The 19,347-nt window shown below is 42.4% G+C and overlaps 1 protein-coding gene across 1 annotated transcript in view; it reads right to left on the bottom strand.

The window, feature by feature from the left end:
• Window positions 1-19,347, bottom strand: part of LOC135558078 (adenylate kinase isoenzyme 5-like) — a 129,529-nt gene that overhangs the window by 22,046 nt on the left and 88,136 nt on the right. The window contains 1 exon segment of the mRNA XM_064991829.1: window positions 3,580-3,656. Within this exon segment, the coding sequence (XP_064847901.1) occupies window positions 3,580-3,656 (77 nt within the window).

Here is a 19,347-nt window from a genome sequence, read left to right as displayed (position 1 = left end):
CCGAACATTGATGAACTTGTGGAAAAGATGGGACACCACCAAGTATCACCCTCAACCTCAAACAAGTGAACATTACTGTGCAATCACATATTTAGAGTTTTTACTCAGTTCAAGTTTAAAAGTTAAAGTTTAATATTTGTTTTCACTGCATGTTACTTCTCCTTAAACAAAGTGTTGTTTTTGATTAATAGATTTTTGCACTTTATTTTATTGTATTTCAATCCAATTATATTTTAAAAATATTTCAGTTGAGTGGATGATAGAAAATTGCTATTATTGTTTTTTTCTTTGAAGTAAATTTAGCCCACTTTTGCTAAAATAGAAAATATAGGCTACTGATGGTGCCTTGAATACCGGTTTCTTTCATTTAATGTTCATGTTATGGGGATTTTTATATAAAGGAAATTTGTCTTTTGTGTCTGTTGAAAATTAAAGATTACTGACAGAGCCATAAGAAAATATTGCTTTATTTATCGGATCATATTGGAATATATTTGTTAGGTTTTCAGTAGGTTCAATTAGGTTCACTAGACTATATGCGTCATTTAAAAATTTTTCAATGAACATTCGAACAGTCCGGCCCTCGGCTTGTAGCTAAATTTTTTATTTGGCCCTCCGTCCATTTGACTTTGACACCCCTGATATAGGGAATAGGGCTCTGGTCTATAGTAGTGTACTATATAGGGAACAGGGCTCTGGTCTATAGTAGTGCACTATATAGGGAATAGGGCTCTGGTCTATAGTAGTGCACTATATAGGGAATAGGGCTATGGTCTATAGTAGTGCACTATATAGGGAATAGGGCTATGGTCTATAGTAGTGTACTATATAGGGAACAGGGCTCTGGTCTATAGTAGTGCACTATATAGGGAATAGGGCTCTGGTCTATAGTAGTGTACTATATAGGGAACAGGGCTCTGGTCTATAGTAGTGCACTATATAGGGAATAGGGCTCTGGTCTATAGTAGTGCACTATATAGGGAATAGGGCTCTGGTCTATAGTAGTGCACTATATAGGGAATAGGGTTCTGGTCTATAGTAGTGCACTATATAGGGAATAGGGCTCTGGTCTATAGTAGTGCACTATATAGGGAATAGGGCTCTGGTCTATAGTAGTGCACTATATAGGGAATAGGGCTCTGGTCTATAGTAGTGCACTACATAGGGAATAGGGCTCTGGTCTACAGTAGTACACTATATAGGGAATAGGGCTCTGGTCTATAGTAGTGCACTATATAGGGAATAGGGCTCTGGTCTATAGTAGTGCACTATATAGGGAATAGGGCTCTGGTCTATAGTAGTGCACTATATAGGGAATAGGGCTCTGGTCTACAGTAGTACACTATATAGGGAATAGGGCTCTGGTCTATAGTAGTGCACTATATAGGGAATAGGGTTCTGGTCTACAGTAGTACACTATATAGGGAATAGGGCTCTGGTCTATAGTAGTGCACTATATAGGGAATAGGGCTTTGGTCTATAGTAGTGCACTATATAGGGAATAGGGCTCTGGTCTATAGTAGTGCACTATATAGGGAATAGGGCTCTGGTCTACAGTAGTACACTATATAGGGAATAGGGCTCTGGTCTATAGTAGTGCACTATATAGGGAATAGGGTTCTGGTCTACAGTAGTACACTATATAGGGAATAGGGCCCTGGTCTATAGTAGTACACTATATAGGGAATAGGGCCCTGGTCTACAGTAGAACACTATATAGGGAATAGGGCTCTGGTCTAAAGTAGTGCACTTTATAGGGAATAGGGCTCTGGTCTATAGTAGTGCACTATATATGGAATAGGGCTCTGGTCTAAAGTAGTGCACTATATAGGGAACAGGGCTCTGGTCTATAGTAGTGCACTATATAGGGAATAGGGCTCTGGTCTATAGTAGTGCACTATATAGGGAATAGGGCTCTGGTCTATAGTAGTGCACTATATAGGGAATAGGGCTCTGGTCTATAGTAGTGCACTATATAGGGAATAGGGCTCTGGTCTATAGTAGTGCACTATATAGGGAATAGGGCTCTGGTCTATAGTAGTGCACTATATAGGGAATAGGGCTCTGGTCTATAGTAGTGCACTATATAGGGAATAGGGCTCTGGTCTATAGTAGTGCACTATATAGGGAATAGGGCTCTGGTCTATAGTAGTGCACTATATAGGGAATAGGGCTCTGGTCTGTAGTAGTGCACTATATAGGGAATAGGGCTCTGGTCTATAGTAATGCACTATATAGGGAATAGGGCTCTGGTCTGTAGTAGTGCACTATATAGGGAATAGGGCTCTGGTCTATAGTAGTGCACTATATAGGGAATAGGGCTCTGGTCTATAGTAGTGCACTATATAGGGAATAGGTGGCCATTTGGAACTGTAGTAGCCGGGGCTCAGACAACTAGTTTCATATCAAATATCTGATAAACATTACAGTAGAAGAGATTGGATTATTATGGTGCTTTTCCCCTAAGAGTAAAATCACTTGACATGGAATTAGAGGGAGAAGGAGGAGAGGAGAGGAGAACAGGGGGAGAGGAGAGGAGAACAGGGGGAGAGGAGAGGAGAACAGGGGAGAGGAGAGGAGAACAGGAGGAGAGGAGAGGAGAACAGGAGGAGAGGAGAACAGGGGGAGAGGAGAGGAGAACAGGGGAGAGGAGAGGAGAACAGGAGGAGAGGAGAGGAGAACAGGAGGAGAGGAGAGGAGAACAGGGGGAGAGGAGAGGAGAACAGGGGGAGAGGAGAGGAGAACAGGGGGAGAGGAGAGGAGAGGAGAACAGGGGGAGAGGAGAGGAGAACAGGGGGAGAGGAGAGGAGAACAGGGGGAGAGGAGAGGGAGAACAGGGGGAGAGGGAGAGGGAGAACAGGAGGAGAGGAGAGGAGAACAGGGGGAGAGGAGAGGAGAACAGGGGAGAGGAGAGGAGAACAGGGGGAGAGGAGAGCAGGGGGAGAGGAGAGGAGAACAGGAGGAGAGGAGAGGAGAACAGGGGGAGAGGAGAGGAGAACAGGGGGAGAGGAGAGGAGAACAGGAGGAGAGGAGAGGAGAACAGGAGGAGAGGAGAGGAGAACAGGGGGAGAGGAGAGGAGAACAGGGGGAGAGGAGAGGGAGAACAGGGGGAGAGGAGAGGAGAACAGGAGGAGAGGAGAACAGGAGGAGAGGAGAGGAGAACAGGGGGAGAGGAGAGGAGAACAGGGGGAGAGGAGAGGAGAACAGGGGGAGAGGAGAGGAGAACAGGGGGAGAGGAGAGCAGAACAGGAGGAGAGGAGAGGAGAACAGGGGGAGAGGAGAGGAGAACATGGGGAGAGGAGAGGAGAACAGGGGGAGAGGAGAGGAGAACAGGGGGAGAGGAGAGGAGAACAGGGGGAGAGGAGAGGAGAACAGGGGGAGAGGAGAGGAGAACAGGGGGAGAGGAGAGGAGAACAGGGGGAGAGGAGAGGAGAACAGGAGGAGAGGAGAGGAGAACAGGGGGAGAGGAGAGGAGAACAGGGGGAGAGGAGAGGAGAACAGGGGGAGAGGAAAATAATAGAGGAGGAGAGGAAGATAATCGATGAGAGGAGAGGAGGATGAGAAGTGCTCTGTTCTTACCTGCTCTTCATTTCTGAATGGGACGTCTACCAGACTAGTATTGTCTCCTAGGAGACTGAGGTCCAGCTCGCTGGGGCCTACAGACAGACAGAACATTACTTTAAACATATCTCCACGGAGTGTTACTGTGTGCATGCTTTTATTCCAGCCAGGCCACGAACACACCCGATGAAACACATTCTGGTCCGGACTGAATACCATGATCAGTTGACTGTTTGAAACAGGTGTGTTAGTGCAGGACGAGAACCAACGCCTGCACACACAGCAGCTCTACAGTCTTTATTAAGGTCTGGTCTGACTCTGTAGTTGGTGAATCACTGCATCATGACCCAGATTCAGATTTCAAGGAAGCAGACTGAAAAGGCTTGTTGTATGACTCACAGTATTATGACTACAGCCCTGTCTATAGTATCATTATTATGACTACAGCCCTGTCTATAGTATCATTATGACTACAGCCCTGTCTATAGTCATCTCATTATTATGACTACAGCCCTGTCTATAGTATCATTATGACTACAGCCCAGTCTATAGTATCATTATTATGACTACAGCCCTGTCTATAGTATCATTATTATGACTACAGCCCTGTCTATAGTATCATTATTATGACTACAGCCCTGTCTATAGTATCATTATTATGACTACAGCCCTGTCTATAGTATCATTATTATGACTACAGCCCTGTCTATAGTATCATTATTATGACTACAGCCCAGTCTATAGTGTCATTATTATGACTACAGCCCTGTCTATAGTATCATTATTATGACTACAGCCCTGTCTATAGTATCATTATTATGACTACAGCCCTGTCTATAGTATCATTATTAAGACTACAGCCTTGTCTATTGTATCATTATTATGACTACAGCCCTGTCTATAGTATCATTATTATGACTACAGCCCTGTCTATAGTATCATTATTATGACTACAGCCCTGTCTATAGTATCATTATTATGACTACAGCCCTGTCTATAGTATCATTATTATGACTACAGCCCAGTCTATAGTGTCATTATTATGACTACAGCCCTGTCTATAGTATCATTATTATGACTACAGCCCTGTCTATAGTGTCATTATTATGACTACAGCCCTGTCTATAGTATCATTATTATGACTACAGCCCTGTCTATAGTATCATTATTATGACTACAGCCCTGTCTATAGTATCATTATTATGACTACAGCCCTGTCTATAGTATCATTATTATGACTACAGCCCTGTCTATAGTCATCTCATTATTATGACTACAGCCCTGTCTATAGTATCATTATTATGACTACAGCCCTGTCTATAGTATCATGATTATGACTACAGCTATGTCTATAGTATCATTATTATGACTACAGCCCTGTCTATAGTATCATTATTATGACTACAGCCCTGTCTATAGTATCATTATTATGACTACAGCCCTGTCTATAGTATCATTATTATGACTACAGCCCTGTCTATAGTATCATTATTATGACTACAGCCCTGTCTATAGTATCATTATTATGACTACAGCCCTGTCTATAGCATCATTATTATGACTACAGCCCTGTCTATAGTATCATTATTATGACTACAGCCCAGTCTATAGTATCATTATTATGACTACAGCCCTGTCTATAGTCATATCATTATTATGACTACAGCCCAGTCTATAGTATCATTATGACTACAGCCCTGTCTATAGTCATATTGACCAAATCTGGAAGTCTACCCTATTCCCTATTCCCTACATAACACACTACTTTAATCCAGAGCCCAATAGTGCCACATAATGCCACAAAAGTAGTGTGCTAAGTTGAACATTTATTTAACCCGGCAAGTCAGTTCAGAACAAATTCTTTATTTACAGTGACGGCCTACCAGAAGGCAGGAGGCCTCCTGTGGGGACGGGGCCTGGGATTTACAAAATTACAAATTAACATAACATATAAATATAGGACAAAACACACATCAAGACGAGAGACACCACAACACTACATAAAGAGAGACACCACAACACTACATAAAGAGAGACACCACAACACTACATAAAGAGAGACACCACAACACTACATAGAGAGAGACACCACAACACTACATAAAGAGAGACACCACAACACTACATAAAGAGAGACACCACAACACTACATAGAGAGAGACACCACAACACTACATAAAGAGAGACACCACAACACTACATAGAGAGAGACACCACAACACTACATAGAGAGAGACACCACAACACTACATAAAGAGAGACACCAAAACACTACATAAAGAGACACCACAACACTACATAGAGAGAGACACCACAACACTACATAGAGAGAGACACCACAACACTACATAAAGAGAGACACCACAACACTACATAAAGAGAGACACCACAACACTACATAGAGAGACACCACAACACTACATAAAGAGAGACACCACAACACTACATAGAGAGACACCACAACACTACATAGAGAGAGACACCACAACACTACATAAAGAGAGACACCACAACACTACATAAAGAGAGACACCACAACACTACATAAAGAGAGACACCACAACACTACATAAAGAGAGACACCACAACACTACATAGAGAGAGACACCACAACACTACATAGAGAGAGACACCACAACACTACATAAAGAGAGACGCCACAACACTACATAAAGAGAGACACCACAACACTACATAAAGAGAGACACCACAACACTACATAAAGAGAGACACTACAACACTACATAAAGAGAGACCTCAGACAACAACATAGCAAGGCAGCAACACATGACAACACAACATGGTAGCAGCACAGCATGGTAGCAACACAACATGGTAGCAACACAGCATGGTAGCAGCACATGGTAGCAACACAGCATGGTAGCAACACAACATGGTAGCAGCACAACATGGTAGCAGCACAACATGGTAGCAGCACATCATGGTAGCGACACATCATGGTAGCAGCACAACATGGTAGCGACACAGCATGGTAGCAGCACAACATGGTAGCAGCACAACATGGTAGCAGCACAACATGGTAGCAGCACAACATGGTAGCAACACAGCATGGTAGCAGCACAACATGGTAGCAGCACAACATGGTAGCAGCACAACATGGTAGCAACACAACATGGTAGCAACACAGCATGGTAGCAACACAACATGGTAGCAGCACAGCATGGTAGCAGCACAGCATGGTAGCAGCACAACATGGTAGCAGCACAACATGGTAGCAACACAGCATGGTAGCAGCACAACATGGTAGCAGAACAAAATGGTAGCAGCACCACATGGTAGCAGCACCACATGGTAGCAGCACAACATGGTAGCAACACAACATGGTAGCAGCACAACATGGTAGCAGCACAACATGGTAGCAACACAGCATGGTAGCAGCACAGCATGGTAGCAGCACAGCATGGTAGCAGCACAACATGGTAGCACCACAACATGGTAGCACCACAAAACATAGTACAAACATTACTGGGCACAGACAACAGTGCAAAGTGCAAGAAGGTAGAGACAACAGTACATGTAAATGTGTATATAACAGTATTGCTCTCTCCTTGCCCCATCCTGGACTCGAACCAGGGACCCTCTGAACACAACGACAACTGCCACCCATGAAGCATCGTTATCTGTCACTCCTCAAAAGCTGCGTCTCTTGCAGAACAAGGAAAGCCACTACTTCAAGGCCACCGATTGACAGGGGTGGAAAGAGTACTGAAATGTCTTACTGCAGTAAAATGACTGACTTTGGACTCTACAAGGTGTTGAAAGTGTACCACAGGGATGTTGGCCCATGTTGACTCTACAAGGTGTTGAAAGTGTACCACAGGGATGTTGGCCCATGTTGACTCTACAAGGTGTTGAAAGTACACCACAGGGATGCTGGCCCATGTTGACTCTACAAGGTGTTGAAAGCGTTCCACAGGGATGCTGGCCCATGTTGACTCTACAAGGTGTTGAAAGTGTACCACAGGGATGCTGGCCCATGTTGACTCTACAAGGTGTTGAAAGCGTTCCACAGGGATGCTGGCCCATGTTGACTCTACAAGGTGTTGAAAGCGTTTCACAGGGATGCTGGCCCATGTTGACTCTACAAGGTGTTGAAAGGGTTCCACAGGGATGCTGGCCCATGTTGACTCTACAAGGTGTTGAAAGCGTTCCATAGGGATGTTGGCCCATGTTGACTCTACAAGGTGTTGAAAGTGTACCACAGGGATGCTGGCCCATGTTGACTCTACAAGGTGTTGAAAGTGTACCACAGGGATGCTGGCCCATGTTGACTCTACAAGGTGTTGAAAGTGTACCACAGGGATGCTGGCCCATGTTGACTCTACAAGGTGTTGAAAGTGTACCATAGGGATGCTGGCCCATGTTGACTCTACAAGGTGTTGAAAGTGTACCACAGGGATGCTGGCCCATGTTGACTCTACAAGGTGTTGAAAGTGTACCACAGGGATGCTGGCCCATGTTGACTCTACAAGGTGTTGAAAGCGTTCCACAGGGATGCTGGCCCATGTTGACTCTACAAGGTGTCGAAAGCGTTCCACAGGGATGCTGGACCATGTTGACTCTACAAGGTGTTGAAAGGGTTCCACAGGGATGCTGGCCCATGTTGACTCTACAAGGTGTTGAAAGGGTTCCACAGGGATGCTGGCCCATGTTGACTCTACAAGGTGTTGAAAGGGTTCCACAGGGATGCTGGCCCATGTTGACTCTACAAGGTGTCGAAAGCGTTCCACAGGGATGCTGGCCCATGTTGACTCTACAAGGTGTCGAAAGCGTTCCACAGGGATGCTGGCCCATGTTGACTCTACAAGGTGTTGAAAGTGTACCATAGGGATGCTGGCCCATGTTGACTCTACAAGGTGTTGAAAGGGTTCCACAGGGATGCTGGCCCATGTTGACTCTACAAGGTGTTGAAAGGGTTCCACAGGGATGCTGGCCCATGTTGACTCTACAAGGTGTTGAAAGGAATCCACAGGGATGCTGGCCCATGTTGACTCTACAAGGTGTTGAAAGGGTTCCACAGGGATGCTGGCCCATGTTGACTCTACAAGGTGTCGAAAGCGTTCCACAGGGATGCTGGCCCATGTTGACTCTACAAGGTGTCGAAAGCGTTCCACAGGGATGCTGGCCCATGTTGACTCTACAAGGTGTTGAAAGTGTACCATAGGGATGCTGGCCCATGTTGACTCTACAAGGTGTTGAAAGGGTTCCACAGGGATGCTGGCCCATGTTGACTCTACAAGGTGTTGAAAGGGTTCCACAGGGATGCTGGCCCATGTTGACTCTACAAGGTGTTGAAAGGAATCCACAGGGATGCTGGCCCATGTTGACTCTACAAGGTGTTGAAAGGGTTCCACAGGGATGCTGGCCCATGTTGACTCTACAAGGTGTTGAAAGTGTACCACAGGGATGCTGGCCCATGTTGACTCTACAAGGTGTTGAAAGGGTTCCACAGGGATGCTGGCCCATGTTGACTCTACAAGGTGTTGAAAGTGTACCACAGGGATGCTGGCCCATGTTGACTCTACAAGGTGTCGAAAGCGTTCCACAGGGATGCTGGCCCATGTTGACTCTACAAGGTGTTGAAAGCGTTCCACAGGGATGCTGGCCCATGTTGACTCTACAAGGTGTTGAAAGTGTACCACAGGGATGCTGGCCCATGTTGACTCTACAAGGTGTTGAAAGTGTACCACAGGGATGCTGGCCCATGTTGACTCTACAAGGTGTTGAAAGGGTTCCACAGGGATGCTGACTCATGTTGACTCTACAAGGTGTTGAAAGGGTTGCACAGGGATGCTGGCCCATGTTGACTCTACAAGGTGTTGAAAGTGTACCACAGGGATGCTGACTCATGTTGACTCTACAAGGTGTTGAAAGGGTTGCACAGGGATGCTGGCCCATGTTGACTCTACAAGGTGTTGAAAGCGTTCCACAGGGATGCTGGCCCATGTTGACTCTACAAGGTGTTGAAAGTGTACCACAGGGATGCTGGCCCATGTTGACTCTACAAGGTGTTGAAAGTGTACCACAGGGATGCTGGCCCATGTTGACTCTACAAGGTGTCGAAAGCGTTCCACAGGGATGCTGGCCCATGTTGACTCTACAAGGTGTTGAAAGCGTTCCACAGGGATGCTGGCCCATGTTGACTCTACAAGGTGTTGAAAGTGTACCACAGGGATGCTGGCCCATGTTGACTCTACAAGGTGTTGAAAGTGTACCACAGGGATGCTGGCCCATGTTGACTCTACAAGGTGTTGAAAGGGTTCCACAGGGATGCTGACTCATGTTGACTCTACAAGGTGTTGAAAGGGTTGCACAGGGATGCTGGCCCATGTTGACTCTACAAGGTGTTGAAAGGGTTCCACAGGGATGCTGACTCATGTTGACTCTACAAGGTGTTGAAAGGGTTGCACAGGGATGCTGGCCCATGTTGACTCTACAAGGTGTTGAAAGCGTTCCACAGGGATGCTGGCCCATGTTGACTCTACAAGGTGTTGAAAGTGTACCACAGGGATGCTGGCCCATGTTGACTCTACAAGGTGTTGAAAGTGTACCACAGGGATGCTGGCCCATGTTGACTCCAATTATTCAGCTGCTAATAGAGTCTATTAGTGGACTATAGACTCTTATAAAACAAGGCTTTTAGAGAATTAAAATGGTGGAACGTTGTGAACTCTAATGCCATTCAGTCATATGTTGTGTCCAGGAGCACATCTGATATCAGATGGCACACTATATCTTAAAGTGGACTACTTTTGGCCAGAGCAACATAATGTCATAACAGTAGTGCACTATATAGGGAATAGGGTGGCATAGGGCTCTGGTCCTAAAGTAGTGCACTATATAGGGAATAGGGTGGCATAGGGCTCTGGTCCTAAAGTAGTGCACTATGTAGGGAATAGGGTGGCATAGGGCTCTGGTCCTAAAGTAGTGCACTATATAGGGAATAGGGTGGCATAGGGCTCTGGTCCTAAAGTAGTGCACTATGTAGGGAATAAGGTGGCATAGGGCTCTGGTCTAAAGTAGTGCACTATGTAGGGGATAGGGTGGCATAGGGCTCTGGTCCAAAAGTAGTGCACTATGTAGGGAATAGGGTGGCATAGGGCTCTGGTCCTAAAGTAGTGCACTATATAGGGAATAGGGTGGCATAGGGCTCTGGTCTAAAGTAGTGCACTATGTAGGGAATAGGGTGGCATAGGGCTCTGGTCTAAAGTAGTGCACTATATAGGGAATAGGGCTCTGGTCTAAAGTAGTGCACTATATAGGGAATAGGGCTCTGGTCTACAGTAGTACACTATATAGGGAATAGGGCTCTGGTCTACAGTAGTACACTATATAGGGAATAGGGCCCTGGTCTATAGTAGTGCACTATATAGGGAATAGGGCCCTGGTCTGTAGTAGTACACTATATAGGGAATAGGCCCCTGGTCTGTAGTAGTACACTATATAGGGAATAGGGCCCTGGTCTAAAGTAGAGCACTATATAGGGAATATGGTGGCATAGGGCTCTGGTCTATAGCAGTACCACTATATAGGGAATAGGGCTCTGGTCTATAGTTGTACCACTATATAGGGAATAGGGCTCTGGTCTATAGTAGTACACTATATAGGGAATAGGGCTCTGGTCTATAGTAGTGCACTATATAGGGAATAGGGCTCTGGTCTATAGCAGTACCACTATATAGGGAATAGGGCTCTGGTCTATAGTTGTACCACTATATAGGGAATAGGGCTCTGGTCTATAGTAGTACACTATATAGGGAATAGGGCTCTGGTCTATAGTAGTGCACTATATAGGGAATAGGGCTCTAGTCTATAGTAGTACACTATATAGGGAATAGGGCTCTGGTCTATAGTAGTGTACTATATAGGGAGTATGGTGGCATTTGGGACGTAGCCCAGGGTATGTTTATTTTGGGAAAGTATATTTCTTTCAAAGTAAAAACAAAAAAATACATTTTGTCAAATCAGATTATGTACATTTTCATTCATACATTTTTGAAAGATATTAGCCAAGTGTGTTTGTAACAGCTGCTAATTGTCTGTTTATAGTGGAACTATTGACTCTGTTTTCCAGACGTTTAGCTTCCATAACCGTCTGTAATCTTCTGCATTGTGTTTGATGTGTTTTCTCTTTTAGTCCAGGCCACGTGCCACATTTTTAGGCGATAACGTTCACGTTTTCATAAAAGCATGAAACTTGGTACACTTGTACAGTTTGGGGCCCTCAACATTTTCAGATGGCCGTGGCGGGTATTTTCCATTCCACCATAACATCTGGTCTATCCTCGTTATGGTGGTTAACATCTGGTCTATCCTCGTTATGGTGGTTAACATCTGGTCTATCCTCGTTATAGTGGTTAACATCTGGTCTATCCTCGTTATGGTGGTTAACATCTGGTCTATCCTCGTTATGGTGGTTAACATCTGGTCTATCCTCGTTATGGTGGTTAACATCTGGTCTATCCTCGTTATGGTGGTTAACATCTGGTCTATCCTCGTTATGGTGGTTAACATCTGGTCTATCCTCGTTATGGTGGTTAACATCTGGTCTATCCTCGTTATGGTGGTTAACATCTGGTCTATCCTCGTTATGGTGGTTAACATCTGGTCTATCCTCGTTATGGTGGTTAACATCTGGTCTATCCTCGTTATGGTGGTTAACATCTGGTCTATCCTCGTTATGGTGGTTAACATCTGGTCTATCCTCGTTATGGTGGTTAACATCTGGTCTATCCTCGTTATGGTGGTTAACATCTGGTCTATCCTCGTTATGGTGGTTAACATCTGGTCTATCCTCGTTATGGTGGTTAACATCTGGTCTATCCTCGTTATGGTGGTTAACATCTGGTCTATCCTCGTTATGGTGGTTAACATCTGGTCTATCCTCGTTATGGTGGTTAACATCTGGTCTATCCTCGTTATGGTGGTTAACATCTGGTCTATCCTCGTTATGGTGGTTAACATCTGGTCTATCCTCGTTATAGTGGTTAACATCTGGTCTATCCTCGTTATAGTGGTTAACATCTGGTCTATCCTCGTTATAGTGGTTAACATCTGGTCTATCCTCGTTATAGTGGTTATTGGTTAACATCTGGTTTATCCTCGTACAGTGGTTAACATCTGGTATATCCTCGTTATAGTGGTTAACATCTGGTCTATCCTCGTTATAGTGGTTATTGGTTAACATCTGGTTTATCCTCGTACAGTGGTTAACATCTGGTATATCCTCGTTATAGTGGTTAACATCTGGTCTATCCTCGTTATAGTGGTTATTGGCCAAATGACCAGAATAAATGTGTTTAGGGAAGGACCTCGTTTTGAGTGGATCCTTTGTTATAGTTTTACTGATATTGAGTGTCATGGCTGGTTTCTGTGTTATTGTTTTGTTGATATTGAGTGTCATGCCTAGTTTCTATGTTATTGTTTTGTTGATATTGAGTGTCATGGCTGTTTTCTGTGTTATTGTTGATATTGAGTGTCATGGTTGTTTTCTGTGTAATTGTTTTGTTGATATTGAGTGTCATGGCTGGTTTCTGTGTTATTGTTTTGTTGATATTGAGTGTCATGGCTGGTTTCTGTGTTATTGTATTGTTGATATTGAGTGTCATGGCTGGTTTCTGTGTTATTGTTTTGTTGATATTGAGTGTCATGGCTGGTTTCTGTGTTATTGTTTTGTTGATATTGAGTGTCATGGCTGGTTTCTGTGCTATTGTTTTACTGATATTGAGTGTCATGGCTGGTTTCTGTGTTATTGTTTTGTTGATATTGAGTGTCATGGCTGGTTTCTGTGTTATTGTTTTGTTGATATTGAGTGTCATGGCTGGTTTCTGTGTTATTGTTTTGTTGATATTGAGTGTCATGGCTGGTTTCTGTGTTATTGTTTTGTTGATATTGAGTGTCATAGCTGGTTTCTGTGTTATTGTTTTGTTGATATTGAGTGTCATGGCTGGTTTCTGTGTTATTGTATTGTTGATATTGAGTGTCATGGCTGGTTTCTGTGTTATTGTTTTGTTGATATTGAGTGTCATGGCTGGTTTCTGTGTTATTGTTTTGTTGATATTGAGTGTCATGGCTGGTTTCTGTGTTATTGTTTTGTTGATATTGAGTGTCATGGCTGGTTTCTGTGTTATTGTTTTGTTGATATTGAGTGTCATGGCTGGTTTCTGTGTTATTGTATTGTTGATATTGAGTGTCATGGCTGGTTTCTGTGTTATTGTTTTGTTGATATTGAGTGTCATGGCTGGTTTCTGTGCTATTGTTTTACTGATATTGAGTGTCATGGCTGGTTTCTGTGTTATTGTTCTACTGATATTGAGTGTAATGGCTGATTTCTGTGTAATTGTTTTGTAGATATTGAGTGTCATGATTAGTTTGTGTTATTGTTTCGAATATTTAGTGATGATCTCTTTTCTTGCCAGTTTCCTATTTTCTTCTGTTTTGTTCTACTTTTGTTGTTATTGGCCCGTTTCTTCTGTTGGTGTTTTACTTCTATAAACTAAACCTACTTTCTGGGACTTAACGTACCTCCCTTCTCAGACCTTTAGTTTTAGGCTGGAGACCTTAATGTGGTTAAGTTTGGGACAGGTGGGTGTCATGCACCCCGTGACGAAGGTGCAAAACGTGCTATTCTGGGATGGGGGTGATAGGGACAACGGAGGACAATATTGAGGTTAACAAGCAACAAACAATCCTATTATTATGGTGGGAGATAACACGGTTAGAAGTACTTCAATGGAGCGCAAAGGAAACAGTACAAACTATCACCATCATACATTTCAATTAATTTAAAATGCCATGTGTCTCTATATGAATTACCATTAAAATGCCACGTGTCTCTATATAAATTACCACTAAAATGCCACGTGTCTCTATATGAATTACCATTAAAATGCCACGTGTCTCTATATGAATTACCATTAAAATGCCATGTGTCTCTATATGAATTACCATTAAAATGCCATGTGTCTCTATATGAATTACCATTAAAATGCCATGTGTCTCTATATGAATTACCATTATAATGCCATGTGTCTCTATATGAATTACCATTATAATGCCATGTGTCTCTATATGAATTACCATTATAATGCCATGTGTCTCTATATGAATTACCATTATAATGCCATGTGTCTCTATATGAATTACCACTAAAATGCCACGTGTCTCTATATGAATTACCATTAAAATGCCATGTGTCTCTATATGAATTACCATTAAATCTGGAGACAAACATAATGGGGCTGTATTCCAATCTGCTTTTTAAGGATCTACACATTTGCATGCTGAGAATGTTGTGGTAATATTAGGTCAAACTTAAATATAACATGTTCCCGAGGACCTCCAAGACAAGGTGAAATGTTTATTGCGTGAATATGAAATGTATTATGTTAAACAATAAAACAAATATACTATGAACGTCATCAAAAAACTTATTTGGAAATTGTGGAAGATTGTGGGAATGTGCTGTGCAAACTATGTACAGTGCCTTGCGAAAGTATTCGGCCCCCTTGAACTTTGCGACCTTTTGCCACATTTCAGGCTTCAAACATAAAGATATAAAACTGTATTTTTTTTGTGAAGAATCAACAACAAGTGGGACACAATCATGAAGTGGAACGACATTTATTGGATATTTCAAATAGAGTCTCCCACCTCAGCTGTAGATCTCTGCAGTTCATCCAGAGTGATCACGGGCCTCTTGGCTGCATCTCTGATCAGTCTTCTCCTTGTATGAGCTGAAAGTTTAGAGGGACGGCCAGGTCTTGGTAGATTTGCAGTGGTCTGATACTCCTTCCATTTCAATATTATCGCTTGCACAGTGCTCCTTGGGATGTTTAAAGCTTGGGAAATCTTTTTGCATCCAAATCCGGCTTTAAACTTCTTCACAACAGTATCTCGGACCTGCCTGGTGTGTTCCTTGTTCTTCATGATGCTCTCTGCGCTTTTAACGGACCTCTGAGACTATCACAGTGCAGGTGCATTTATACGGAGACTTGATTACACACAGGTGGATTGTATTTATCATCATTAGTCATTTAGGTCAACATTGGATCATTCAGAGATCCTCACTGAACTTCTGGAGAGAGTTTGCTGCACTGAAAGTAAAGGGGCTGAATAATTTTGCACGCCCAATTTTTCAGTTTTTGATTTGTTAAAAAAGTTTGAAATATCCAATAAATGTCGTTCCACTTCATGATTGTGTCCCACTTGTTGTTGATTCTTCACAAAAAAATACAGTTTTATATCTTTATGTTTGAAGCCTGAAATGTGGCAAAAGGTCGCAAAGTTCAAGGGGGCCGAAAACTTTCGCAAGGCACTGTAAATACCGTAATATCCCTGGGCTTTTCCGATTTGCTTAAATCACTGAACACAACAGGCTTCTATTAGAGGCAGGCTTCTATGAGAGGCAGGCGTCTATTTCCTTAATGCACCCAGATTTTTCTCATTTGCATAGTTAATTGTTTAATTCCAGCGATCACTTCCACCATTTTAATCAATTTCTTCATTTCACACTATTTTACATTTCTTTTGTCTTAGTATGCATCTATTTAAATAATAATAAAAAATTATCCTTGACAATAATTATTCTCCTCTTTGACTGTCATTTTCGTCCATTTTTATTTTTGGCCACTAAAGGGCGACCGTCCGATTTCTGTGGGTTTGTACTCTCAAAGTTGTTTATTGTTTTTGTGATTGCCAGTTAGCTAGCTGTTCCCAGCTGTTAGCAGCCAATGGCTAGCACTTTCTTACTGACGATTTTAAAAATGTATGATTGATCATTACTGAATTTATTAATGTAACAAATCAAACATTTAATCGTGTAAACAATTCATTTAGAACCGCCGTTCTCTGTAAACAGGTGTTTATTTACTGAAATGTCATTGCTCCAGCTTTTATGGTATCCTAAACAACTCCCATAACTTAATTAAATGTACTGGGAACCTTTAAAGAACTTAGACCAGGTGTTATGGTATCCTAGACAACTCCTATAACTTAATTAAATGTACTGGGAACCTTTAAAGAACTTTGTCAACTTTCTTACAATCATTATAAGAATATCCTGTGCAATCTAACATAATTATGGCTGCTGTCCCTGTACAGGGATCAAAATCAGTGGAAATTCCAGAGCGCCAACTAATAGTATTCAATACAACTCAAACTTTCATTAAAACACACATGCAGGGCACAAAAAAATCTGCGTAGCCGGCGCTACACAAAACGCAGAAATAAAATATAAAACATTCATTACCTTTGACGAGCTTCTTTGTTGGCACTCCTATATGTCCCATAAACATCACAATTGGGTCTTTTTTTCGATTAAATCAGTCCATGTATACCCAAAATGTCCATTTATGAACACCGTCAAATCCAGGAAAAACGTTTCAAAACGCAACATCATTTTTTTTAAATTACAAAAGTTGCGTATAAACTTTAACAAAACACTACAAACTACTTTTGTAATCCAACTTTAGGTATTAGTAAACGTTAATAAACGATCAAATTGATCACGGGGTGATATGTATTCAATAGCAGCAAGTCTTGAAATCGTCGTTCATTTTCTCCCTTTCATAACTTCCTCTGGGAGACCCGACGACAGGAAGTGCCTATTACTCATTTGACCAAGGATTAACTTCAATACAATTCCCAACACTGGCGACATCGTGCGGAAGCTGTAGGAACTGTAAATCGGTCGCTATCTATTTTCCCTTGCCATAGACAATACAGAGACTGGCGGATTTATTTATTTTTTTCGTGGTTTTTGTGAACAGGTTTCCTTGGGATTTTGCCTCCGACACAAGTTCTGTTATAGTCACAGACATCATTTAACCAGTTTTATAAACTTCAGAGTGTTTTCTATCCACACATACTAATCATATGCATATACTATATTCCTGGCATGACTAGCAGGACGTTGAAATTTTGTGCGATTTTTAACAAAAAGCTGCGAAAATTCGCAGCATCCTTAACAGGATTTATTAAACATTTTATGAATGTTTTCACAAGTGAGCACATGTGTTTTGGGAACCTATTTCTTGTAATGGACCACACACTGTTACCTAATTAAATAATTCAGTCTGTTCTGTCAACATTCTTGCAACATAAAAGGAATGTTTTGTGTACCCTGATACAAACATTATTTGAATGTCAACACACCTGGACAGTTTTTGGGAACCTATTTCTTGGCATATCCCCACAATGTTCCCACAACCTAAAGAAACATGCTGGGAACCTTTAATAACCTCTTTGGGCTAGGGGGCAGCATTTTGATCTGGATGAAAAGTGTGCCCAAAGTAAACTGCCTGTTACTCAGGCCCAGAAGCTAGGATATGCATATAATTGCTAGTAGATGTGGATAGAAAACACTGTAAAGTTTCTAAAACTGTTAACATTATGTCTGGTGATTATAACACAACTGATATGGAAGGCAAAAAACCCGAGGTCAAACCATCCCCCGCAAAATATGTTCAGCCTCCCACTGTTTTCATGTTTAATATGAAGGGAAAACTCCCATACTGCAGTTCCTAGGGCTTCCACTAGATGTCAACAGTCTATAGAAAGAGTTTCAGTTTTTGGAAAAATTTGCTAGAATTTGTAGTTTTTCTAGGTGCCTCCCATTTTGGCTGTAGTGTTTTCATGCGCGTGGATGAGAGCGCGTTCATCTTGTTTATCTCTGGTAAAGACAATAACGATTCCCCATCTTAAATTGTATAGTTTATTTACATATTAGGGTACCTGAGGTTGGATTATAAACGTTGTTTGACTTGTTTGGATAAGTTTATTGGTCAAATTTGGGATTCATTGTGTATGCATTTTGAAGGAGGGAAACCAGGGGATTATTGAATGAAGCGTGCCAGCTAAACTGAGTTTTTATGGATATAAAGGACTTTATCAAACAAAAGGACCATTTGTAATGTAGCTGGGACCTTTTGGAGTGCCAACAGATGAAGATCATCAAAGGTAAGGCATTTATTTTATTACTATTTCTGACTTTCGTGGCGCACCTGCCTGGTTGAATTTGTTTTAATGCTTTTTTGTGTGGGGTGCTGTCCTCAGATAACCACATGGTGTGCTTTCACCGTAAAGCCTTTTGAAATCGGACACAGCGGCTGGATTAACAAGAAGTTAAGCTTTTTTCTTATCTATTACACTTGTATTTTCATGAATGTTGAATATGACTATTTCTGTCATTTGAATTTCGCGCTCTGCAATTTCACCGGATGTTGTCGAGGTGGGTCGCCAGCTCCACACCTAGCCACAAAGAACAGACAAAATATGTTCTGGGAATGTTCTTGTGACATCAGGTGAATGTTTTTTTTCCACCATAAAATAAACATTGTAGAATCATCCATACAATGAACTACTCGTTTCATGTCCTGCCACAACATCTCAATTGGGTTTAGGTCTGGACATTGACGAGGTTGAGTGTGATGTCTTTCAGAGTCCTGGCAAATGTGACAGTCACTTTGTAGAGGTGTACCTGGTAATAAAGGCTTTCCAAATGGTTGCATTTACCCGCTGTATGGTGGCAACGGTGAAAGTATTTTTGTGGTAGCAGGTTGGAGATTCCCACTCTTGAGTTGGGAATGTGGAAGAGGCTTTTTCAATCACTCCCTTGAGTGCTGTGGCTACCCTTTCCCAGGTCATCTGTTCCGGTGTGAATGATGATGTGGCTAGGAGGACCCTAGTCACTCCTTACACAGCAGCTCCAGGTCAGGTAGACTGCTAAGGCAGCAGAGTATAGCCACTTTGTCTTTCGGGAAAGTG

Source organism: Oncorhynchus masou, chromosome 17 (assembly GCF_036934945.1).
Source record: "Oncorhynchus masou masou isolate Uvic2021 chromosome 17, UVic_Omas_1.1, whole genome shotgun sequence".
NCBI lineage: Eukaryota > Metazoa > Chordata > Actinopteri > Salmoniformes > Salmonidae > Oncorhynchus > Oncorhynchus masou.
The sequence above is the reverse complement of the archived record's forward strand: the minus strand, read 5'-3'. Positions and strand labels throughout refer to the sequence as shown.